This window comes from Lissotriton vulgaris, chromosome 6, assembly GCF_964263255.1.
Source record: "Lissotriton vulgaris chromosome 6, aLisVul1.2, whole genome shotgun sequence".
Taxonomy (NCBI): Eukaryota; Metazoa; Chordata; class Amphibia; order Caudata; family Salamandridae; genus Lissotriton; species Lissotriton vulgaris.
Window position 1 is genome coordinate 882,462,402 of NC_141694.1, and position 27,982 is coordinate 882,490,383.

A 27,982-nucleotide genomic window follows, 5' to 3' on the forward strand; every position below is an offset into this window, starting at 1 on the left:
TAAAGGGGTTCAAACTGATGAAAATAAAGGAAAAATCTGAAATGAGTGGAGGAGAGAGATTCATACAGGGCATGAGGATGAAAAGGAAATGTGAGGAAATAGAATTGGAAAAATACACAGGGCCAGATGTATCAAAGGGTTATACCCATTCTGTGTCAATGGGAAAATGTGTTCATACATTTGGCCCACAGTGCTCTGTTTATGATGAGTTAATAGAGCTAGAGGAAATTAGAGGTAAGCAGCAATAGTCAACAACTGGCATCTGAATTGCACATGGGAAGCAACAAATGTTATGTGTGATGGAGAAATTGATGATGCAGTGTCACTGATTTTAGTTGCATTTTATGACTTACTAATGTAGAACACGAATAATCATTTATCATTTATATTCATGTATAATGTCATATTTAGATTTACCATAGTGTGTGATTTTTATAATAATAGGTAACCGTAGTTAGGGTGGGTTCATGTTAAGTTAGGGCGCAATTTGTAGGCCTCAATTGAAAGACTCTTATTAAATGAAGTTACATGTTTCTGTTTGCTCTGCATCCTTTTGTCTGACTGCAGGTGCCAAGAGATACTACATACTTGTTAAAACAGTATTGTTAAGTTTTTTGCGAAGGTAACTTAATGTAACCTTTCATAACTTAGTCGGGACAACTCAGCACCTGTATGTGAAAGGAGCTGAGGGGAAATAAATCCTCTCCTTTCCGATATCTTTAACTGCCCTGGAGCTAGAATCGCACATTGTATGATTCATGAGAAGTGGGCTGACACAAAGCTTACTGTGAATGTTAAATTTTGATTGGCTCCTTCTTCATGGGATCTGTGCAATGTATCTCTTTGTTGAATTTCATGTTTTAAGTGGGCTTCACTGACCTTAGGTAATTAGATTTGCTTCTGTCCACACTTGTAGGTGGATGTTTTTCCCCCACTCTTGAGATCCCATGCTCCTCTTATATTTTAGTTTTATCTCTCAAGCAACCACTATTTTTCTTTCTGATTGGAATCTTCATTTTGTTCTATTTGAGATATTCTATTTGCTGACACCTGCTACTAATGAGTTTCCTGCAGCTTTAGTCTAACATTAGGGAAATTCCCTTCAGGAAAATTGAGATCTTTATGATTTGCCTACTCTGTCTTTGAATAATTTGACTTTGCTTTTGTTATTTGATCTGTCTAAACTATGTTCTTATATGGTGTATTCAGGTGGTTATTGATTTATGAATAAACTAATTTGATTTGAATTTGTAACTTTACTATTTTTTTTTCAATAAACCTCTCTGTTGCTACTGTGGGGGAAAATATGCTTCACTGTCATTGACTAAAATTGATGATTAAAATAAATGGAAAGTGTACTCCAGACTACTAATCAAAGCTGCATTGCTGTATTGATGGTAAACTGTGTGCTAAACAAGGGTTCCCAGCCTGGTTAGCAATTATGACGGCCATTATAGCTGGTAATGTCCTTGTTCAGTGCTCAGATGATTGGAAGAAGATCAATTGCATCTTCTGCAAATCAAACAACTCATCCAAGGTTATCTTGAAAAAAGTCTAGAATCCACAAAAAGCTGGGTGCCATGACAAACGAAGGGTGACATTCTGATGAAAACCAAAAGAGGCAGCGGATGAATACTGAGTGAGAAGGGGCCAGTTTTCAGAAGAGAAGAAGCTGTGACATTCCATATCAACCAAAGGTCATGGAATGTTTATGTACAGGAAGTGGAATGGAAAATACTTTGACATTATCCAACCTCATCAAACTATCTGCATCCTGAGAGGGAGCCAAACCTAGAAACTACATTAAAATTTTGGTAAAATGGTGTGCCTCATGGCTTGGGTTAATGTTCAGTGTTATTTGCATGCTGGGCTTTAACTGTGTATGTATCAAATTTAAAAAAACAAAATTTTTAAAAAGCAAGTCTACGTGTTTATCAAGTAGGGCTCACCAAAACTGCTGCCACATGCCATAGTTTAAGAATTGCTCACCTGAGTTGAGAAGAATGATGGACTTGAGGCACATGAACTCCTCACCCTCAAGTTTCATTGCACGAAAACGAGCCGCTGTGGTCACCAGCATATCGAAGATCTCCACAAAGCCCTCCACACACTTTCCCTGATTCCTGCATGGAGACAAATAGGTAATAATTTGCATTGTTTTGTACGGTGCTTCTTTGTCATATCTACATAATACATTTTGAGGTATTGATGTGTTTAGTTTTCTATATGCTTTAAGCTAACTGGAATCTAGAAAATTGATTGCAAAGTTTGGGGAATCAAGATTGGAAAGTTGACAAACAGAAGGGCTGCTGTGATAAACATGCAGCTAAGAAGCTGACACTAGTTACACAAAAGTATCACATTCATTTGGTCCGATTCACTATCCTATATGCACACAGACGTGAAAATTTGGTGTGGAAAAAATTGCATTCACAAAGTCAAAATTCCTCTTCTCTTTTACACAATCGAATTCACCTTCCTTAACGGGATTTATATGTTGCTACATTTTATAATATTTCTGTGTGAAAAATTGCTCCAATGAAGGGACTTGTGAGCATTATTTGGTGGGTCAACCGGAAAAGATACCTTCAAACTTTCGAAGCTAATTCCCCACCTTAAAAATGTGCAGAAAGTGACTTCTGTCAAGTGCCGAATTAAATGGCATTTCAGAGAAAATGCACAGGATTCACCTCCCAGGGTCCACTGGACTGTGGAGAAAAGTGCTTCTGCCTTGGGGAAATCTTTACCACTGTGAAAGTTTGAAAAGGTTCTCAAGAACAAAGGTATTTTCGTGTTCTGCTTCTACGTTTAGAAAGTTACATCATGTATATATATTTATACAGTTACATTTGAGTAAATTGTTATGCAGTGCTGTGGTCGTGGATATATTCAACACAACCAGATGTCCAGCAATGCTTAGGGAATTCTTTCTGAATGTCAGAAATTAGTTTAAACCTCGTGCATGGTTACAGGAGTGAATATTTAATTTCTTCCATGGTTATTCAAATTGCACTCTCTCATGTTTTTTAATTTTCACCAGCATCTTTGCTTGTCCATTGTCCAGTTTTTCTTTTAACCTCAAAATAACTTAATTTTGCACATACCCATTAAGTCACATACTGAGGACAAGAAAACATTTTATAGAATAATTTCAAAGAAAATCTTACTTTCTTACATCTTTATTCAACAAAACGGAAATGAGCTGTATTTCCATAAAATAACAACATCACAAAGTTAAAACAGTGATAAATTAAACAGTGAGAGTTGTTATCTCTGGAGTGTTTCACAAAAGCCCTATCACAATTCAGCAGCGAACATACAAGCCTCTTTAACAGTCAAACTGCAAAGTGGCAGTGGTAGCAGAAGGGAATATATTGCAGTGCGAAAAAGCACACCCAATTGGACCTGCCCGCAAATTCTTTCTAGATAGTATAGCCAGCAATAGAAGCTTCAAGAAAACTGAAAACAACTTCACAAGGAAGACTTTGAACCTAACTTCTCTAAGATTCTGAAGTCTAAGGTTGCCTTGTCTAAGGAAAAATGTGACATTTGCTATAGATGTGGCAGCAAGGATCATCTTGCCTTTGAAAAAAACTGTACTGCACTCGGGTAATGATGTTCTTATTGTGGAATCGTGAGCCATTTGTTCATGTACCCATGAAGAGACAGTCACCATTTGTGAAATGTGTAATAGAACAGAATGATTGTGAGTCATCTGTGTGGGAATAACTGAGTGTCAAACAGCGAGGACACACTGTATAAATAAAGGTTTGTGGGGTTATCCTCTAACTTAAAAACAAATCACTATGTGAGATTTCAACTGATGGTATAGCTCTGTGTATTGTTGCTGATTCAGGGCCACATTAGATGATAGTGGAGAGGAAAATTTGGACAGGAAAATTTGCCACTAATCTTGGTTGTGAGCAGTAAAGACCAGACATTCATCAGAGAATTTCACAGGGGAACCAATTCATACCCAAAATAGGACAGAAAACCCTACTATTGGAATTTAAGTGGAGGGTAACCTAAACAATGTGGAAAGGACTCTTCTGTTTCAGAGAGGTTAGACCAACGATCGTTTGGTAATATACTTGACCCTAACAGTCATGAAAAAGTTCAAGTTGATAAGATGTATGATCTCGTGCACGCTTGGGAAACAAATTACTAAGGAATTTTCCAGACAAGTGGGACAACTAGATGGGTTCCTATAGGAACCTTTTGAAAAAAGAGGCTGTACCAGTTACTCCTAAGATTAGGAATATTCTTCTGGAAATCAGGAAGGGAGTTGCAAGTGAATTGGATAAGCTTGAAAGATTTGATATTATTGAAAGTGTTGAAACCAAAGCAAGGTTGGCTTCTTTGGTGGTGACCACACAAAAAAGAGTATGTGTTGATTTAAGAGCTGATACGACAAAAAGGGAACTACTGGTCTATAAGTGTTAAGGCAGAGAGATGGTAATGATTGGAGTGTAGCTGTCCCCCTGGATAGGTGTGGGCTACACCAGTCATACAATGTATAACCATTCCCAGATGACGATGCTCCGCCACGGTGGTGGGCTGATGGGATTCACTTCGACTCAGGGAATGCGGGTTTTGCATTGATTCTGACATTACGTATTTTCCGTCTCTCTCCGCCTTAACACTTATAGACCGGTAGTTCCCTTTTTGTTGTGTCAGTTTTGGATTGGGGATAGGATACTGCCTGGTCTCTAAATATTGTTTCCCTTGGACCCCCTTTTTTTGTAAATAATTTGTATGTTGATTTAAGAGCTCTCAATTTGAATATGTCATTAGAAAATGTTGCCTCGAATTTATGAACTACTGGCCATGACCAAAGTGATGGAGTTGGTTGCATCAATTGACCTTCCTTTCCCATCAGACATGCTTGCACAAGAATAGCAACAGCTTTTATCCCTCCTTTTGGTTGCTATCAATTTGTGGGCTACCTTTTGGCCTAGCTTTGACAGGCATTGTATTCCAAAGGTCGATGTATAAATTATTAAAGGAATGTACCGGTTTTGCCATTTTCCATGATTATATTTTGGTAATGGGCATGGCTAAATTTCAACATAACAGATGTGTATGAGAAAAGGACAGGCCTGACAGATGTTTATTAAGAAAATTTACGTTTGCTATGTGCCCATTTGGACCATGAGGTAAGTGGCAATAGGATAATGCTAAAGCAAAAACTTGCAGAGGCAATCAAAAATACCCATGCCCCTGAGTCCAAGGATGAAGAACTATTCTTCCTTGGTCTTGTGGAGTCATATTCAAGTATGTGCAAGGTAAGACATATAAATTATGACTATTACCGAAGAAAAACAGCAGTTTGTATGGAATGATGAACTTCAGTAATGTTCTGTGTAATCAAAAATTACATATACAGTACTACTCCCTTCCAAGATTTTGATTCTCAGTCCTGAAGTATTAATACGTCTGAGACTTATGGATAAGGTCTTGGCACAGTGTTGTCCAAATGAAACTAAAATGGTAACGAATTTACAGTAGCTTTTGTTTCTCTCTCAATTTCATCAGCAGCAGAAAAATACACTTTGGTGTAAGGAGTAATCTGGTTTGTGGAGTTTGGGTAATTTTTAAAAGTATATATATATATATGTGTATCTCAATTTGTGTTAATCACAGATCATAATTCAATCACTAAAATTGTAACTTCCAGATAATCTTGAAGAGCATCACTTCACATTTCTAGGATGGCTGTGAGATTATTTGACTACATTTTCAAAGAATAATATGTCTGTGGTGGAATACAACATAATAACCGATTTTTTTAAGTAAAGCTCTTTGTCTTTTGAACAGCATATAAAAGATGACAAGGATAAATGCTTAGTTTCCAATGTGCAATTACCAGAACTAGAAGCCATCACCAAGGATGAATGGGTGGATGCTTTGCCAAAGACAAGCTGTTAAAGAAAGTTTAGAAATATTTTGAAGGGGGTTGGATAGAGAGGAAATGTTTGGGTGAAATTCTGGATCTGTTTTTGGAATTTGAGAATAAATTAGATTTAGGAGATGGTTCATGGCAAGGACAGGCAAGGTTGTTCCACCACTGCTCTGAAGGATACCTGAGGAGAGTTAAAAGTAAAGAAGGACTACATTACTGCTGGCCAGGAGCAGATTTTTGCGTTTAAAAGATAATATGTGACTGCAATGAATTTAATAGAGCAGATAAATTGCAGATTACATTATGCCCCCCCACTAGTTCCTTTGCCGGGTGCAGATTCTCCTTGGGAATCCGTAGGGTTAGATACTTTAAGTCGCATAATAGATTCAGGTGACATTAACTGGTATGTAATTGTGCTACTCAATTTATTTTCTAAGTGACCAGAGTTTGGATCATAGACAGGGCCGATTCAAATACTGTTAAAGAATGTTTGGATGAAGTTTTCAAGAGAGAGGGTTTGCCCAAGGTGATGAAATGGTGGTGTAGGTCTAAAATAAACCAGGATAGAGGGGTCTGCAACTTGTCTCTCACAACCTTCCAAAACCATCTGAGGGAAGCATGCAGGAGTTTTCTGGCAGTCAGGAGCCAGAAGTCGGGCAACTTCAAGATGGTACGGGCAATATATGCTCATGAATGGCCTTGTAATTACTGTATTATCATTAGTTGTTGCAGAATCAACCTACAAGAGACTCTCTGAGGAAATATGGAGTGGACTAGGAATTCTTCTATTTGCTAAATTGTAACTGTTCCCATCCTCATTGCCTGACTATTCCTTACTATGGGACTTTCAAGTAAATAAGCAGTCTGTGTTCACACTGTTACTGTATTAACCTTCATAGGTAGGAATCAAATTGGCTTATAACAGGGTCAGAGCGCCCTCTGACCCTGCTCGCAGGCAGGTCGCTCCCCACAACTGCTGCACGGCTCTGCCTGCATTGTTTTTGCCTAATCTTGTATTTTTCCCCTGTGCCTAACTTACTTTCTTGCCCGACTTGTTTTTATTCCTCTGTGCCTGTACTTGCTTTCTTGCCCAGGCATGTTTTTTTATTCCTCTGTGCATGTACTTGTTTTCTTGCCTAAACTTGTTTTTCCTTTCTGTGCCCAGGCCTGCCTGTTTTTCCCACCGCTGTGTCCGTGCGACCCCGCCCCCCTGCAATCCCATTCGCCGTCCCGCTCCTGCCTCCCAGCTGCTCCTCCCTCACACATCCCCTCATATGGATGCCGTGCTGCGCAAGGCCGCTGGCGTGCCAAAGGCAAGCCCATCTGTGCCTGGACTGCGCCCAGCGCCAGGACCCCTTGCGTCCGACACCACTACGATGCCAGAACCCTACACACACTCAACACCGTACAATCACACACCGGCTTCCTGGCCACCCCGAAGCACACCCACGGAGCTTTCACCTGCCGGAACTGCAGCTTCACAAGCATCTGCCCCACCATGCTGCCGACCAGGAAAGAACCCAACTACCTCAGATGCATCCTTCTCAACACCCGCTCCACCCACAAACACACCGTTGAACTCTGGGACCTACTCGACTCAACCTCCCCAGAAGTCACCTTCCTGGTGGAGACCTGGCTGAACTCTGCCTCTGCACCCGACATAGCCGTAGCCGTCCCGGAAAGCTACAGGATCACCCGCAGGGACCGCACCAATGGAGAAGGAGGAGGATTTGCCATCGTCCACAGGAACACTCTCAGAGTCTCGACCAACACTGACGACACCCTGCACTTCCACTTCCAGATCCACACCGACCCCAACATCACCCTCAGAGGAACCCTCATCTACAGACCCCCGAGACCCCAACCACAGTTCAACGCGACTCCATCGCCGACTTCGTCAGCACACACAGACTACATCCTCCTCGGGAGACTTGAACTTCCACCTTGAGAACAACAACGTCACCAACTCCACCACCCTGATCGACAACCTAGCCAACCTCGGACTCCGACAACTCATCACAAAACCCAACCTCTCCCCCGGTCACACGCTTGACCTCATCTTCTCCGTAAGCCCCCACGTCTCCTTCAACCACACCACGGAACTCCACTGGACCGACCATCGCCGCATCCACTTCACCTTCAAGAAACCCATCACGCATCACCGCACCCAGTAGATGCCTCGCCGCTGCTGGAGCAAAGTAACCAAAGACCAGCTAATTACAACCCTCGCCCAGAGCCCACCCACCGACCTCACCGACCCTGACACTGCCGCATGCAACCTCAGACAGTGGATCAACGACTGCGCCAATACCCTCGGCCCGATCAAGAAACCCTCCAACAGTCACACCAATAAGAAAGCCAGCTAGTTCACTGAAGTCCTCCGGGCCTCCAAGCAAACCTGCCGAAAGCTGGAGAAGATCTGGCTCAGTGAACGAACACCGGACAGCCACGCAGCCCACAAGAATGCCACCCACTGACACCATCACCTCATCAGATCCTCCAAAAGGGCCTCCTTCAAAAACTGCATAGACAACAAAATGCACAACAGCAAAGAGCTCTTCAACATCGTTAAAAAACTCTCCAACCCCAGCTCCAACACCAACGAGATCCCACCCTCGCAAGACCTGTGCAACTCGCTGGCCACCTTCTTCCAACGCAAGATCGCAGACATCCACGACAGCTTCAACGCCACGACTGCCCCGACAACCACTGAGACCTCTGCCCCCACGACCACCATCCGGACCAACCACCTGCCCTCCTGCACCAACATCAACGACGACACCGTCAAGATCATGAACACCATCCACTCCGGATCTCCGTCAGATCCATGCCCACACCACATCTTCAAGAAAGCCAGCACAGCCATCGCAACCCATCTACGGAAAGTCATCAACACCTCCATCGAGACAGCAACCTTCCCGGAGAGCTGGCAGCACACCGAGATCAACGCCTTACTCAAGAAACCCAAGGAGGACCCCAAGGACCTCAAGTACTTCCGGCCCATCTCCCTGCTTCAGTTCCCGGCAAAGGTCATCGAGAAGACCGTCAACAAACAACTGACCCGCTGCCTCAAGGAGAACAACATCCTGGACCCGTCCCAGTCCGGGTTACGCAGCAACCACAGCACCGAGACTGCCCTCATCGCCGCCACCGATGACATCAAGTCCCTGCTGGACAACGGAAAAACGCGGTACAAAAGTGGGGGGTGATGGAAGAAGCATCTGAACCAATCAAACACTCACACCCAGTCAACGGATATGGGTTTAATCCATCACCGTTCTTTAGCCCACTCTGCCACCCCAGTTCAGACATGGCCATATGCAAATCAGTCTGACCCTGTGCCTCATGGGAACAGTCCAGCCCGAACTGCCAAGCCATGCCTTCCCTGGACCGGAACAAGGTTCCTAGGACCGGTTTCTGGCATTGCAGCCGTCTTCAGCCAGGCTTGCTTGAATCCAGTGGCAAAGTGAGCAAGGGACTCACGTCTGAGCATACCCTGCCAACTGATGGCGAACAAAGTGGTACAAAAGGGGGTGATGATGGACGGAGCATCTGAACCAATCAAACCCTCACACCCAGTCAACAGATCTGGGTTTAATCCATCACCGTTCTTTAGCCCACTCTGCCACCCCAGTTCAGACATGGCCATATGCAAATCAGTCTGACCCTGTGCCTCATGGGAACAGTCCAGCCCGAACTGCCAAGCGATGCCTTCCCTGGACCGGAACAAGGTTCCTAGGACCGGTTTCTGGCATTGCAGCCGTCTTCAGCCAGGCTTGCTTGAATCCAGTGGCAAAGTGAGCAAGGGACTCACGTCTGAGCATACCCTGCCAACTTATGGCGAACAAAGTGGTACAAAAGGGGGTAGTGATATACGGAGCATCTGAACCAATCAAACCCTCACACCCAGTCAACAGATCTGGGTTTAATCCATCACCGTTCTTTAGCCCACTCTGCCACCCCAGTTCAGACATGGCCATATGCAAATCCGTCTGACCCTGTGCCTCATGGGAACAGTCCAGCCCGAACTGCCAAGCGATGCCTTCCCTGGACCGGAACAAGGTTCCTAGGACCGGTTTCTGGCATTGCAGCCGTCTTCAGCCAGGCTTGCTTGAATCCAGTGGCAAAGTGAGCAAGGGACTCACGTCTGAGCATACCCTGCCAACTTATGGCGAACAAAGTGGTACAAAAGGGGGTAGTGATATACGGAGCATCTGAACCAATCAAACCCTCACACCCAGTCAACAGATCTGGGTTTAATCCATCACCGTTCTTTAGCCCACTCTGCCACCCCAGTTCAGACATGGCCATATGCAAATCCGTCTGACCCTGTGCCTCATGGGAACAGTCCAGCCCGAACTGCCAAGACATGCCTTCCCTGGACCGGAACAAGGTTCCTAGGACTGGTTTCTGGCATTGCAGCCGTCTTCAGTCAGGCTTGCTTGAATCCAGTGGCAAAGTGAGCAAGGGACTCACATCTGAGCATACCCTGCCAACTTATGGCGAACAAAGTGGTACAAAAGGGGGTGGTGATGGACGGAGCATCTGAACCAATCAAACCCTCACACCCAGTCAACAGATCTGGGTTTAATCCATCACCGTTCTTTAGCCCACTTTACCACCCCAGTTCAGACATGGCCATATGCAACTCAGTCTGATCATGTGCCTCATGGGAACGGTCCAGCCTGAACTGCCAAGCCATGCCTTCCCTGGACCAGAAACAAGCTTCCAAGGACCGATTTCTGGCATTGCAGCCGTCCTCAGCCAGGCTTGCTTGAATCCAGTGGCAAAGTTTTTGTACCACTTTAATCGCCATAAGTTGGCAGGGTATGCTCAGACACGAGTCCTTTGCTCACTTTGCCACTGGATTCAAGCAAGCCTGGCTGAAGACGGCTGTAATGCCAGAAACCGGTCCTAGGAAGCTTGTTTCCGGTCCAGGGAAGACATGGCTTGGCAGTTCGGGCTGGACTGTTCCAATGAGGCACAGGGTCAGACTGATTTGCATATGGCCATGTCTGAACTGGGGTGGCAGAGTGGGCTAAAGAACGGTGATGGATTAACCCCAGATCTGTTGACTGGGTGTGTGTTTGATTGGTTCATATGCTTCGTCAATCACCACCCCCTTTTCCACCGCTTTGTTCGCCATAAGTTGGCAGGGTATGCTCAGACGTGGGTCCCTTGCTCACTTTGCCACTGGATTCAAGCAAGCCTGGCTGAAGACAGATGTAATACTAGAAACCAGTTCTAGGAAGCTTGTTTCTGGTCCAGGGAAGGCATGCCTTGGTAGTTCGGGCTGGACTGTTCCCATGAGGCACAGGGTCAGACTGATTTGCATATGGACATGTCTGAACTGGGGTGGCAGAGTGGGCTAAAGAACGGTGATGGATTAAACCCAGATCTGTTGACTGGGTGTGAGTGTTTGATTGGTGCAGATGCACCGTCCATCACCACCCGGTTTTGTACCGCTATGTTCGCCATAAGTTGGCAGGGTACGCTCAGACGTGAGTCCCTTGCTCACTTTGCCACTGGATTCAAGCAAACCTGGCTGAAGACGGCTGTAATGCCAGAAACCAGTATGGCTTGGCAGTTCGGGCTGGACTGTTCCCATGAGGCACAGGGTAAGACTGATTTGCATATGGCTATGTCTGAACTGGGGTGGAAGAGTGGGCTAAAGAATGGTGATGGATTAAACCTGGGTGTGAGTGTTTGATTGGTTCAGATGCTCCGTCCATCACCACCCTCTTATGTACAACAACGGAGAAATAGCGGCCCTCATCCTCCCGGACCTGTCAGCCGCCTTTGACACAGTCTACCACCACACACTATGAACACGCCTCCACAACGCCGGGATCCAAAGAGAAGGCCCTGGACTGGACCACCTCCTTCCTCTTTGGCAGAACACAGAGAATCTGCCTTCCCCCTTCTGCTCCGAAGCCACCAAGATCATCTGCGGCATACCCCATCCCTCAGCTCAACTGAGTTTAACATCTACATGGCACCGCTCGCCCACGTCGCCCGTCGGCACTACGTCCACATCATCTCCTACGCCAATGACACCCAGCTGATCCTCTCCCTCACCAAGGACCACCACACCGCCAAAACCAACCTTCACGAAGGAATGAAGGCCGTCGCTGAATGGATGAGGAACAGCCGACTGAAGCTGAACTCGGACAAGACGGAGGTCCTCATCCTCGGATCCACCTCTACGGCCTGGAATGACTCCTGGTGGCCGACCACACTGGGAACCACCCTAACACCCACCGACCACGCACGCAACCTAGAGGTCATCCTCGACTCCACCCTCTCCATGACTAAACAGATCAACACCGTCTCCTCCTCCTGCTTCAACACCGCAGGATCTACAAGTGGATCCCTACTGAAATGAGAAGAAGGGTCACCCAGGCCCTCGTCAGCAGCAGATTGGACTACGGAAACGCCCTCTTTGCAGGAGCCTTGGCCAAACTCCTGAAACGACTTCAACGCATTTAGAATGCCTCTGCATGCCTAATCCTTGACATCCCTCACCGCAGTCACATCACACCCCACCTGAGAGATCTGCACCGACTCCCCATCAACAAGAGGATAACCTTCAAGCTCCTCACCCACGCACACAAGTCACTCCACAATAACAGACCAGCATACCTCAACAGACGACTCAGCTTCTACACCCCCAACCGTCAGCTTCGCCCTGCCGACCTCACCGTCGCCACAGTCCTCCGCATCCGAAGAGCGACCTCCAGTTGGAGATCGATCTCCCACCTCGCCGCCAAGACCAGAAACACCCTCCCCATCCACCTACGGCAGACCCAAGACCTGCTGACCTTCAGAAGACTCCTCAAGGCCTGGCTTTCAAGCAGTAACAGTATTTACCCCCCAGCGCCTCGAGACCCTCACGGGTGAGTAGTGCACTTTATAAATGTACTGATTGAACTCAGGAAAGATTTTAACTCCTCTGAAATCCGTCTTAACCACGTCGTCTCCCCAAAACCATGACTCACGAAACACCTCCAAATCGCAACACTGGAGATCCTTCCCCCGCTGCAACTGTTCCCTTAGGCCCTCCTGTGCCGTGAACCATCTCTCCCTCTCAGACCACCTCGACCTCTGTAACTCTTACCTCCCTAACTATCCAACTGACCCCCCACCCCCCACCCTACCATCCCTGTGATCCTGGGGACGAGCAGAATCCCTTAATCACTTCATTCCCCCATCTCCCCTAGACCCCCAACACAACTTACCACTATCCAAACATGCCCCACCCAAAAACAACCTGATACCCCTCATATGCATGCTAGTCAACTGTCTGGCATGCAACTGAAGTAGCTGAAACCGTCCTCAACAAAGATATTGACATTGCCTTCCTCACGGAAACTTGGCTCAATGACCACTCTACGTCTATTCTTGACCTACTCTCCCCCCCAGGTTACTCCATACTCAGAAAAGATAGACTCAATAGAGTTGGTCCAGCCATCATCTCTAAAAACAAACTCCAAACCTCGCTTGGTAAAAACACTGACCCCCATCACCTTTGAATACCTTGGAGCTGAACTTAAAATCCAGGGTGCCCCTCCTATTCACCTACATAACATTTACCATCCTCCTGGTGAATCCCTTTCCTTCACTGAGGAACTCTCTGACCTCCTCACCCAATCTTCACTCTCCAACTCAAAAAAACTCTTCCTTGGATACATCAACCTCCACTGGAATGAAAACAAAGACCCTGCAGATAATCTCCTCTTGAATCATCACCTGGAGATCAGTGACCTTAAACAAATCTGTCACTCTCCAGCTCACTCCAAAGAGGCCACTCTCGATGCCATCATCACTAGCGATGATTTAGCCTCCCTTGCCAGCATCATCCAGATCGACTGGTCCAACCATCACCTCATCCTTTTCACGATCAACACCATGATCCCCCCATCCACGCCAAAAGCATCAAACTCAAGAAACTGACCGGAAACTTTCATCTTATCCCCCATGAAATGAAAATCAAAACTCAACTCCTGCTAGCTCCCCACCCCAAAATGCTAACGCCCTCACCAAACACTATAATAAATCAGTTACTGAGGTCCTCGACCAATTGCCCCCCCAAACTTAAAAAGTCAAAGAAACATTCCTTCCAAATCCTGCTTTAACACTGATCTCAACAATGAAAGGCGCTCTCTTAGACAATCTGAAATCACATGGAGGCAACATCCGTCCCCCTCTCATCTAGCCCTCCTCTGATCTGCTAGGTCCAACTGCAAGAAACACATCCTCAATGAAAAGTCCACCTTCTTCGGCACACAGCTTGATAGGGCCAAAAATAGACCCAGAGAACTATCCAGCATTGTCAAAAACCAAACATCCTCTGCCCCCCAAAAAACTGACGTCCTCTAAAGAGAAATGTTAAGAACGTGCGAAGTTCTTCTCGGATAAAATCACCAAAATAGTCCAATCCTTCATCTTAAATCCGCTCTCTCCTTACCCACTATCTTCTTATAACATTTTTCCAGAACCTCCACCCCCTTTAATTCTTCCCCCTGTCCCTGCCCATCTCCTGTCCGTTTCCTTCCCACCGGAATCCAACCCTTCTCTCCCCAAGCAACATAAAAACAATGCCTCCTGGTATAATTTTCACCCTGTCACCGAACACGAAGTCTATAACATCATCGCTAAGCTAAAATCATCCTCCCACACCAAAGACCCCCTGCCCCCTAACCTAGTCCAAGACCTTAAACATATCATTGCACCTTTCTGGACCACCATTATTAACTCCTCCCTGGCCATGGGGTGTGTTACCTCCTCTCTCCAACTGGGTCAAATCACACCCATTCCCAAAAATCCTAAGGCAGATCCCAACGGCCCAAATAACCTCGGCCCCATCTCTAACCTCCCCCTTCTCTCCAAAGTCCTCGAAAAATGCGCCCTGCTCCAACTAGATAATCACATCAACACTTTTGACCTCTTTGAATCACTGTAATCTGGCTTCAGAAAATAATGCAGCACAGAATCTGCCATGCTCAATATAGTGGACGACATATATCAGTCACTCGACAAAGGTGAGACATGCCTTCTCATTCTCCTCAACCTATCCACTGCTTTTGATACTGTTAACCACACTGCCTCACTAAACACCCTTAAAGTCCGCTTTGGCTTCAATGGCCTTATCCTCAACTGGTTCACCTACTTTCTCCAACACAGAACCCAACAAATCAAAATCGAGAACTGCCTCTCCAACCCTACTCCTATCTCTCTCGGTGTCCCCCAGGGATCCATTTTCTCTCCTGCTCTCTTCAACCTTTTCATGGAACCCCTCACACTCATCCTCAAACAAGCAGGAATCAATTACCACCTTTATGCCGACGACACGCAACTTTAATATAAGATTAAATCCCACTCTGATATCCTCCACCTAAATGACACCCTGACCAAGATCCAATCATGGTTCCACCATAACCATCTGAAACTTAACCCTAAAAATATCCTAAATCATTCTCTTCTCGCCTAAAAACAACCCACATCCCATACAAGACTGGATTGCTGATCTAAATGCTCTCAACTGCTCTCTCACCACTTCTAATTAAGTTACGTCTCTTAGCATCACCATTGATAATAGCCTTGCCCTCACGTTCCACATAAAACCTCAGCAAAAGGAGCACTCTTCACTCACCTTCAACTCAAGAAAATTAAACCCTTCATCACGGCTGATGACTTTAAAACCATTGTCCAATTGCTGGTCTTGTTGAGAATTGACTATGGTAACGCTATCCTCGCTGGGACACCAAAAGTCCTCCTAGCCCCACTCAAATGGGTGCTCAACCTAGCTGCTAGACTCATCTCTGACTACAATCGCTTCGACCAAATCTCCCTCGCACCGAAAACCCTCAAATGGCTACCCATCGAAGGCAGATCCACCTATAAGATTGCATGTATCAAACACAAAGCCCTTCACCAAAACACCCCACGCTACCTCTCAGACAAACTCCACAAAGCATGGTACGCCAGACCGACGAGGAAAACCAACGCCCTCATTCTTATCCCCCCTGTTAAAGAAGAAATGCACACAAGTTTGTTTCTTCTCCGGAAAAGGTCCTCCATCTGGAATTCCCTGCCTAAAGACCTACACTGTAACCCCTTCTACTTCAACTTAAAAAAAGAACTCAAATCATACCTCCTCAACAAATACTGGGATCCATAATTTCCTACCTCTGACACTGTTCTCACGCTCTGCGCCCCCATCAGGGTCCCCTCTATTTTCCCTCCAATTCTATCCCCTCCACCCTCTCCCTCCTAACACCCCTCCCTCAGGCTACTCTTTCCCCCATGAACCCAACTCCCTGTTCTCTGTATTTACATATGACCTCTAACCCCACGCACAAACTCCCACTAATTTGCTACTCCCCTAATTCCTACTCTCTTTATCTCCCTCCTTTCTCTTCTCTCCCACCCTCTGCCACCTACCCTAGCCTAAGTTCGAACTACCCAAGTTACCTAATAGAGTTCTTTTGTAAATAGCTTTCGTATTTATCTGCTTTCTTGGTTATATTGGTTCTTATTGCAATATTTGTGATCAAGTGTTTTTGTAAACTGTACCTCCTCACATTCCTGTAAAGCGCTCTGATACCTCTGGGTCTAGCCAGCGCTATAGAAAACGTTTAAAATAAATAAATACAAATCTTTTATTGCAGTCACAAGCAGCCGCACTACATCACAAAGTAAAACAGTTCTAGAATAGAACAATCAAACAGTATAAAGGCATGAGCACAAAAAAGTTTGCCTCTTTTAAATGCAGCTCTCAAGCAGATAAGTTATTTTACCATCTCTCTTATTTTATACCTTAACTTGTTGTTATGTTTGCTTGTGGTATTTTACCTTTTGGTTAGTTACCCTCACACCGATTTGAAAGGGCTTCCCCACTTCTCCCTACCCTCCTATATCTCCTCCCTTGATTTCCAATCTTTGGTTATCATTCCCCCTCCTGCCCTCCCTTCCTTCCTCCTCACCAGAATTTTCCCTCCTCTCTCCCCTTCTTCGAGCGCTTTTTCTATGAATGTCTCCTTTATCTTAATTCCCGCTTCTCTTTCAGCCTCAGCGCGCGTGGAGGTCGCGCTTCCTATGCCTCTCACATTACACCAATATGTGAGAGACGCTCTGCCATTGTTTTAGGTGTCCCCCTTGGCCTTCTTACGTACTCCTCGAGGCCCTTGATCGCTTTTTCTGTTGCGATCCACCTTTAAGGAATGCACCTTGGCAACGGGAGCACTACGCCATTCCGTTGCCAAGGTCCTCTCTTCCATGCCTGCCGGCAGCAGCTCTTCTCGCAGCACTTCTGTCAGTTGCTCCTCTTCAATCAGCTGCTGCTGGACATTCGTTTTAAGTGCTTCCTGCGCATTAGGCTTGCTTTGCCCCTCGCGTTTATAAAAAAAAAAAGGGGAGATAAATAATAGTTTATTTTTACATTGATTTGGCATAAAATAAAGGGGATATACACACAACAAGAGCGAGGGGGGTCCTAGGGGATGTTTAACGACCAAACATTGCTACTACCCCTACCATTACAGTTATACCAACAAAATACCCTAGGTGTGATTTCATTGGTCCAACTGATAAGTTGAGTTGATTCCATCTTCTTTCACACAGATACTTAGTTTGTAGTTCTCTTTGTTTGACCCACTGCTACTTTTTTGTTGGTATAAAATAAAGGGGCACATTACTGAACTAAAGAAGCCTGATCCTTCTCTCTACTCACTCCTTTTCTGAGCCTACAAATGTTGGATATAGATTCCAATGATGCTGTGGCCAGCTCCCCCAATTTTAATGATGAATCATTTAAAAAGTTTATCCAGAAAGAAATGAGGTCATGTATGTTGGACACTCTTAGGGAGGTTATGTCTGCTAAAAGACCCCTTCCTTCCGAACAGGATGACTCTACTGAGGGCTCTAATACCCATAAAGACATGCCTATTAATAAGGGAAAACAAGTTAAGAAATCTAAGAATATTGAGCTTAATCCCCTGAGCACTATGGGAGGTCCTAGCACCTAAATTAATTTGGGAGGTCTTAGCACCTCAAACCTTATGGGAGGTCCTCGCACCTCGAATACATCTGGTGCCCATAGCGGCACAAACTATTCAGGTATCCCTAGCGACACACCTCATTTGGGTGTCCATAGCGGCACAAATTATCAAAGTGCTCATTACAATACTGACAATGATACGGAGGACGAGGATAGGTCCCCTAATATTTGTGATGAATTTGTCCTCGACTTAGATGAGGAGGACTTTGAATTTAACAGTCAGCCTACTGACAAAGAAATCCCGTCCTCCTCTAAGAATGTTATCCTTAACCCTTGGATGTACAACATCTACCCAGTGGCCTATATCAACTACCTAGGTGGAACCAAATCAACAGGCCTCTCGAATTTAGTCAGGAGGCTATGGATGTTTTGCCTAGAGCACAAGATTACTCTAAAAGCAGAATTTCTCCCGGGAAAGTCAAACGTTTCCGTAGATTGGAACTCGAGATTCCTCTTAGACTTCAGCGATTGGAAACTCGGCGTGAATGTCTTCAACGTTCTGAATCGAATCTAGGGTCCCCTGGATGTGCATTTTTTTTGCCAGCAGACTGATCTGCCAGTTGGATAAATACTTCAGCTGGATGCCAGATCTGGGCGCCCTTGTAGTAAACGTCTTTCTTCAATGCTGGACAGGCCTTCAGGGTTATGCATTCCCTCCCTTTGCCTTGAATCAAAGGGTTCTACAGAAGGTAAAACAAGGCCAATGTTCGTTAATCTTGATAACCCCCTTTTGGCCATCTCAGGCCTGGATCCAGACCACTCTAGAGTTAGCTTGCAGCATCCCTTTCTTAATTCCAGCGGCAAAAGGTCTGGTTTCAAACGTAGATGGAGAAGATCACCATATAATTCATACCAGGATTTAGAACCTTCTTGCCTGGAAAGTGTCAGGAAATCCAATGAATTGTCTGGCCTTTCGTCATTAATTGCAACTCTCCTCGGAGAGTCTTGGGCCCCAGGAGCACACTATAGGTACAACAACATTTGGAGAAAATGGTTTCGTTGGTGTCTTTAGAGGTAATTGGATTCCGTGGAGGCTCCTATCGTACACATAGTTAATTTTCTCGTTGAACAATTCAATAAGGGCCTTTCTTATAGATCTATTAATTGTTATAGATCAGCCATTTCAGCTGGTCACTCTCTTATCAACGGTAAGACGGTAGGTAAAAATGTTAATGTTTGTAGTCATGAAAAGCATCAGGTTGAGGAAACCCACTAGACCTAAATACCAATCCATGTGGGACGTTAAGGCTATTTTAGACCTTTTAAGTTGGCCTGATAACTCTTTACTTAATAGGAAATGTCTTTCTATTAAGCTTGCAACTCTGTTGTGTTTAATTTCATGCCGTTGAGTTTCTGATATTAAATGTCTTGATATTTCTGATAGATCTTATAAATGTTTGGTGTTCAATTTGAAATTGTTAGAAGAACCAAAACTTTGTCAGATTCGATTTTTTATCCTCGTTTTGATCTGTATAAGAAACTCTGTGTTGTAGATTGTATGAAAGAATATGATAATAGAACGAAAGACCTTCGTCCTCATGATGCAAATCAACCGCTTGTTCACTTTGTCAAACCGTTCAAACCCATAAGTTGTACCTCCATAGCCAGATGGATCAAATCCGCTATGAATCTAGCAGGTTTTGACCTTTCAAAATTCCAAGCTCATTCTCTCAGAGGTGCTATGGCCAGTAAATCCTTCTGGTCTGGTGGTAAGCTGGATGATATTCTCAAAGCAGCTGACTGGTCTAATGCATCCACATTTTCTCGACATTATTGTTAACCAATTGAACACATGTCTGATGTTCTCCTACACAGCTACCAACATGCATAATGTAGCATCCGGTCTTGTAATGAAATAGCGATTCTGTTATTAAAATGACTAGAGAATTTGGATTTCATTAAAGACACAGATGCTAACATTAGGCCACCCATCCCTTCCATTGAACGGGTTATTCTTTTATTAAATATTTATTATTGAATGGGTTATTCCTTTATTGATTATTTGCTTTTATACTACTACCTGTATTTTATTGCTGTATTATTTCTATTTGATGTGTTGTTTAATTCAATGATACTCTCATGTTCCTCCTTCTTTTTCAGACCATTCTTCTCAATGGATTCTTCGTCTCATCCTTGATTTCTTCATGCTTCTCTTCGTTCCCCTCTTCCGGTTTTTCAAGATGAAGTTCATAGCCCTTTGGAAGTTTTCCTTACTTCTCCACATTTAAAATAGGCAGACTTTTTTGTGCTCATGCCTTTTATACTGTTTGATTGTTCTATTCTAGAACTGTTTTATTTTGTGATGTAGTGCGGCTGCTTGTGACTACATTAAAAGATGAATGCATAATGTTAGCCTCCATGTCTTTAATGAAATCCAGATTCTCTAGTCATGTTAATAGGAGAATCACAATTCTCCACACATTTTCCATAATAAAGTTGATACTTCTCTGTGTATCATTAGTATATTGACGCCCTGCCTGCTGTGTTTTCATGTGCATTTGTGATGTTATCAATAAGAGCATTAAACACATCATGGCTGATGTAATATGCAAGGTCATAAGCAGTATATGATGGGGATACAAGATCTAGATGATGCACTAAATTATAACTGGTGAATTGTTTTTTTTGTTTTTAAACAGTTGGTTTTATCAAATTTCAACACATAACTATAATGCAACTTTAACCGTTGCTTCTTTCTTAACCAAATTTGATTTTTTCCTAACATAAGTTAATATCTTATTACCATGTCTAACTATATTGTCACTTTACTAGTCAGGACTAGATGGCATGGATGCCAACTCTGTGCCTCCCAAGGAGTCTGATTATACATACTTAATAGAATAAGCACTATATATGCAATTCTGAGGGAAGAAGGAGAGCAGAAGAGAAAAACACTGGCATGGACCTGTGGAATCATCAGGACTGAGACCCTCACTATGTAGTTGCCCATCAGTTATAGCCAAACACAGTATATTATTATGTGCGGACATCAATAGTAAGCTTATTATAAGTACAATGTCAAGTAGCTAGTAGTACTCGCTACTGTAGTCTAGGGGTAAGATGTGGCCTACAGCATGAGTAAACACTCAAGTAACAGACCTAGAGGAGAGTAGCAGCTCCTAGCAGCGGGGGTTCCAGGAATAGGTTTGTAGTGGAAGTAAGCTGAAGCAAAGTGGTGTAGAGAGAAACAGGATGTTGGGTGTGAACTGGTATGAAAGCAAAGAACACCCAACAAAACTCTCAGTTGTTAAGCAAGATGTTCACAGTTGTGCCTGGTTAAGTACTTTCTTCCCTACTTGACTTGGCTGTAAGTACTCCTCTGCCATTTTGAATTGGGAAGTCATCATACTTTCTGATGGATCCTGTAACTTGATGGAATGAGGACCCTTACATTGCAGCACCTCACGTTATGTGTTATGAGTCTCCTTGGTTTCCATGCACTTTTCTCATGTCTTTCAAGTCAATTCGCAAAAATGGTGCAACCTCCTTAGAATCCTTTCAAACCTTTGTTTATTTTTAGTGATTTTCTGCATTTGTTTTGCATATTTAAGTTGAGTATACACCCAACCCCCTTACGTAACATGTACCCACCCCCCTGCTGTTAATAGCATTCGGATATGCAGAGAGTGGGGTTAGCAATGCCCTACGTCCACCCTCTGTGTACCTCCATTTGTGTGCAGCATGGGGTTGGGTGCAACCACCGACAGTTGGCTAACTCTCTGCTTTGCATAGGATTGATTGCAGGGACTGCCCAGAGGCATCCTGCCCACTGCAGGGGGGAAATACCCATGGGCATTGGCTTTTAGCCATGCACAGCAGAGGGTTGGTCACAGCCTCTTGCTGGAAACTAGGCCCTGCTCCCACCCCCTGCAGGCACACATGCCTCCACATGGGGTTAACCTCTTGCTGTGCAAGGCATTTGGCTGTGCACAGCAGAAGTTAGGCCACAAAGTCTGTCATTCTGGATTTTCAGTACCATGGTACTGAAATGGCCAATAGGAGAATTTCTCTTGAGGCTAATCAGAAGTAACTATCTGTATTTACATTTTTTTTGTGCTGCATGAGTACTGCAGTACTTCTGTGATACAAACTGTCTAGATATATCTAACTCTTTCTAAAGGTTTTTTTGTATTCCTGAAAAGACTTACAATAAACATTTCAGGCTGTAGTGTCACTTAAAACAACGCTGCGAGTGATATATCGGTCAGTTATACCTAGTACAATACAACACGTGCTGGTATCTCCAGTCAGAGCACAGTTAGTTATACAACAGGAATCATTAACATATCAGGATGAGTCCGTAAATAGTCTGTTAGGGGTGTCCAGTAGTCTTTGGGCTTTGATTTTGTTGGGAGTTCCTCTTCGTATGTTTTTAGAGTGTCTCTACAATACACCATATCTTTGATGCACTGTTTGCTGCTAGGACATTGTTTGCTATCTCAGTGTATTGATATTCTCCTTTTCTCCAGGAGTAACGGTATAGTACATAACTTTCTCTTTACAGAGCGCAGAGGTTTCATGAGTCCCAGCAAACATACTTGTATTGTACATTCTATTTTGGAGTCTAGCACATGGCCCAATATCGCAGTAATTGCCTCCCAGTATTCTCTGATTTTATCGCATAACCATGCTAGATGTATAAAGTTGGCACTTCCCTCCCACATCTACGACAGCAAGCATCAGCCCGGAGCCCACATTTCTGTAGTTTAAGTGGAGTATGATAACATTGGTGTAAGTATTTATAGTGTATTATGCGCAGATTCCCATTGGGGGTGAGCATTTCGGTCAGTGCACAGAAGTGAGTCCAGTCGTCTTCAGTGAGAGACGATTCAAGGTGAGTATTCCATCTCTCCTGTGCCTTATTAGTATTCCTGCTATATCTTCATGTAACACTTTATATAGTTTTGTCACTAGGTGCACATTTTGGGAATTAAGGATGATCATTTGTAGTGCCATCAGTGTTGGTGGTTCATTGGTAAATGTGGGATAGAGGTTCTTGATTCCATCATGTAGTCTGTGGTAATACATTTGAATAGCAATGTTTGGTTACTGATGTAGCTGAGATCAGTATTATTAATGAATTTGCCTTCATTATATAAGTACCCTATCTTATCTATACCGACTTGTTGCAGCATTTCCATACCGACCCCATCTTGTGTCACAGATATAGAAGGATGTTGTCGCAGTGGCATAGCTGGTGCCTTTAACGGCAGTTTATGTGCTAGTTTTCCCATGCGCTGCCATGCTATATTCGTGGTACGTATGGTGTTTATTTCATTCTTAGTCACATGTGCGCACGGGTGAGGCAGAATGTTGCGAAGTGAAATGGGGTAGGTATCCCCATCTTCTACCACCACATGGGGCAAAAAACGGATTTGGTGGAACCAATAATGTGCATATTGCGCTTGTGCACACAGATAGTAGAGTAAAAAATCTGGTACTGCAAATCCCTCTTTTGAGTATGGTAATGTTAATGTACATAATACTGTATGTGCCTCTTTCCCTGCCCATATGAGCTTAGCTACACTGGTGGTTAGCCTTTGGAAAACTGGTGCTGGTGGGGGTATTGGCATTTTATTAAATAAGTGAAGGAATTTGGGAAGGACAACCATTTTTATGATGGCCATTCTGTCTGGCAGGGATAATGGCAAATGGATCCATCTTTCAACTTTCTTTTCCAGTTTATTTATTGCCAACCCATAGTTCACTCGTATGACTGTCTCGAGGTCTCTATCATACCAAATTCCTAGATACTTGACAGGATCCAATTGCCACTTGAGTGGGAAGTCTGCTTGATGTTGTTTAGTAATTTCCATTAATGGGAGTATTGTGGATTTACTCCAGTTAATCTAGAGGCCCGTTTGCCCACCAAATTTGATATATTCCGGCAATAGGGGAGATAGATTAACTTGGGGTTCACGTATGTATGGTATCATGTCCACATAAAGGGACATACTTATGGGGCACTGAAGAAATTGTAATGCTGTGTCCTTGTGCAGTTGCCATATTTTGCAACAATACCAAAAGATCCCAGTACCCTGGACGTGGGTTAGCATTCGTCTAATGGGGCATCCTAATATTGTTAGCTGGAAAATATACTATTTGATTCCAGACCACACACCTACTCTACATAAGGTTGGGTGTGTTCTTCAAGTGCCTACCCGTCCAAAACAAACCATTATTTGTAACCATAAAAAGAAAGAATCCGGGCTGCTTTCAACTCGACACATCCACCTATGACTGCTCAACTGAAACAGTACATATACCCACACTTAGAAATAGACAAACATAAAAAATGTGTGGTGAAAAGGAAGGCGCCTCACGGGCGATCACCTTCGGGGCACTTGGCAGATGTTACCAGTTTCCTACCCCTTTCTCATCATTGGCCGCCATTCCTTTTCAAAATAAAAACAAGTGTCCAAAACAAAACCATGCGTGTTTGTGCAAAAAGACGGGTGCAAGACAAAAACACTCAAGGATTCGCTCCTTGATATGACAACAAAAGTGATTAAAATCAACAGTCACACCAATGTTACAATTTTATTACTGGATATGGTGTGTACTGGTGAATTAAGAAGGCTGGTAGCTTAACATCGTATACCAATACCCATAGCCAACATGTTTCACTACCCTACACACTTATTGGCAGATTCATCAGGGCTCACCACTTGGTCACTGCACCAGTGTTAGACATCCTCATAGTGGAAACTGTCGAGTTGAAAGACAAGGCCACAATTAAAAACACCTCGGGACATCACTCTCAACATTCATCATATGTTTGCATATAGTTCACATGAAAAGACGAACGCCAATTACCCTTATCCAGCCCTGTCCTCTCATACCGGCCGGCAGGGGAAAGACTCTCAGTCTTACTGTCGATCGTCGCATCAATCTGCAAAGAATACATACATTGTCGCCAATATTTCAAGGGAAATACAAACGCCATTTTAGGTCAAACCCTAATAGGCAGTAGCCGTGACTCGCTATTCTTTATATAAAAAAACGGGGAAAGAAAACACCATATCTCTCTTAGAAGCTGGCTGCTCCTGTTCTGGTATGTTATAAGAATTTATACCATTATGACACATTCGCTAAAGTCCCACATTCAGCCAAAGCCATCAAAGCTGCCGGTAAACCAAACACGTGTCACATACAACACATTTCGGACAACTTTTCGGCACGTAAATCTCATTCATACTGCCCCCAACTCCTCACCGTACGTATAGTAAACCGGGACCATAAATCATCCCAGGAACGCTGGTGCTCGTGTTTAGTCGGCTTTTAAACTCAAGCCCGGTATCACAAATCCAAATTACTCCCGACCACATGATATTACACGTGACCAAGGGGATTAGTATGGGCGCCATCTTGTAGTGGGGTAGTCAAACTGCATTTCAGATCTAATACGCAATCTCCTATGCTCCACAACTTTGGAAGTGTCCCAAAATGTCAAAAGTTCAGTAACAGGGTTCCAAGATTCATAAAAGCAATCTTTCATTACATTTTCGAGAGTTCATTACGTCACATAAAAAACCCGAACTGGCTGTAAACGTTATTACATGCTGTATCTGGTTTCATCATAAAGTCTTACTCCATAGGCTTACAATGCCAAAAGCGTGCTAAAGCCATCAGATCGTTAAACTGGCTCACAGATAGTTTCTTTGAAAAACTTCAAACAGCTTTATTGACAATTCATATGGACATCAAGAATACAGACCAGTGTCTGGGGCTCCCATCTAGCTTAAAAAGGAAAGCGTAAAGGCAGATGAAACACTCTTCAAGACACACACCCTATGGCCTGCAATATGTTATCAGTATACTATGCAAAAAGGGGTGAATAGAGCATTTCCGTATAGCTTTAAAGAATAGCATAAGGGCAGACCCTGACCTGCAAATGTTGCCAGTATACTGTTATGCAAACAGGTAGTTTCAAGCATTTCTCCAAGTGCCTTCGTGTGTTGGTACCTGTATTGTCTAACTGTTACTGTTATGCAAAAAAGGAAACGTAAAGCATTTCTCCAACTGCCTTCGTATGTTGTTGCCTGTGTTTGTCTAACTCAAGTAGTAAAAGTGTCCCAATCCTCAAGTTTTCAACGTAGGGTGGGTTTACAGAAATAACCAGTCTATGACTCTTGGTGGACACCAAAGGTAAAGGTTACAGTGGATTTCTCTACGATCTGCCAGAAATAGAACATAGTTATCTGATACAGATTATTTTACGTAACTCTGTTGCATTCAATAATTTCATTCAGGCCCCGGGTGTCACTTCCCTCCCTGAAAATCCATCTAGTCTCCTTATCTAGCAACACTGCCTCAATGTTGTTAGGATTGCCCTTGACTCTCTCAAGCACGGTCCACGTGAATCCATGTTTTTCTTGAAAACAGTGCTGAACCAATTTGGTTGTTAGTTTGCCTGCCTTTATTGTACTTAAATGTTCCTGGATACGGACCTTTATTTTTCGAGAGGTAAGTCCAATATATTGGAGGCCACAGCTGCACAGTAATCTATAAACCACATTGGTGGTGTTGCAGTTACTGAAGTGGTTTAAAAACCACACCTTACCTGATGCCAACGTAACACTGTTGCATTTCTTCGTGAGTGGACACACGGAGCACATCCCACAGGGATAGTGCCCATTGGGGATAGTTGTGGGTTCCTTTTTTTTGGCAATACCCGATCACGAGTAAGGACAAGCCTGTCCTTTAAATTGCTTGATCGTTTAAAGGCAAATCTCGGTGGCGGCATAGAAACATTTGTGTTGGATAAAATATTCTAGTGCTTCCTTATGGATTGCCTAATCTTCGTTGCCAACGGATCAAAGGTCATAACCACTGGCAGGCAATCCTCTCTTTCTCTACTGGTCTGTTCCAATAAGGTATTGCGCGCTGTATTGAGTGCCCTTTTCCTGGCATTCCTAACCACCTTTCGGGGATAGTTGCGATGTTCAAGTTTCTCAGTAAGGGTAAGTGACTGTTCAAGGAATACATCAGTTGCAGAACAGTTCCTTCTATACCTCAGAAATTGGCCCACCGGGAGATTATCTCGGAGGGCCCTGGGATGGTATGAATTGTATAGAAGTAATGAATTCCTGTCAGTCAATTTCTGATGTACTCAGGTACTAAGACCACCATTTTGTCCTGCTGCAATGTCCAAGTCTAGATAGGTAGCATTGGTGTGGCTGTACGTCCAAGTAAATTTCAGACACTGGTCCTGCGAGTTTAACCAGGCCAGGAACTCTAGTAAAGAGTCCTCAGAACCTGTCCAAATGCAGAGCACGTCGTCAATATATCTCTTCCAGAGGCAAATGTTCCACTGGAAGGGGTTGTTAACCGGGTAGACGACGTGCTCCTCAAATTGACCCACATATATACATGCCAAACTGGGGTCGTAGTGGCCCCCATGGACGTGCCAGAGGTCTGCAGGTAGAGTTGGTCCTTATAGCCAAAATAATTTCTGGTCAGGGCCAACTCCACACATTCCATGACAAACGATTGTGGAGTGTCATAGAACCATTGGAGATCCCCCAGGGCGCGCGCTGCTGCCACCAGCATTGCGTCCTGGGGAATACTCGTGTACAAGGACTCAATATTGATTGTGACCAGAAATTGTTTATCTGGATCATACGAGACATTCTCCAAGATGTTCAAAACATCGGTGGTATCCTTAACAAAGGACTGCTGGTTAACCACCGATTCACGGAGAAAATAATCCGCGTATTGGGAAAGGGGTTCGAGGACCGATTGGATCCCCAACACAATGGGCCTGCCGGGTGGTGGACGGGCGGGTTTATGTATCTTAAGCAAGATATAAAAGGCAGCGGTCCTGGGGGCATCATTCACCAGGAACTCTGCTTCCTTGACAGAAATCCATTTGTTTGTCTTGGCTTTGCTCACCATCTCACAGATGGTTTGCAAAAGGCCTTGAACAGGGTCCCTGCTGAGGGGTCTATAGTTTGTGCGTACACTGAGCAAGCGCTGTACCTCTGCATCATAATCTTGTGTATTGAGGACCACCACCGCGC

General features: G+C 44.2%; 1 protein-coding gene across 1 annotated transcript in view; it reads right to left on the reverse strand.

Annotated features, from left to right (window-relative positions):
* ESR1 (estrogen receptor 1) overlaps positions 1-27,982 on the reverse strand; it is a 1,430,698-nt gene that overhangs the window by 116,546 nt on the left and 1,286,170 nt on the right. Inside the window, exon 6 of the mRNA XM_086926875.1 lies at positions 1,990-2,123. Within this exon, the coding sequence (XP_086783001.1) occupies positions 1,990-2,123 (134 nt within the window). The remainder of the gene's footprint in view (positions 1-1,989; positions 2,124-27,982) is intronic.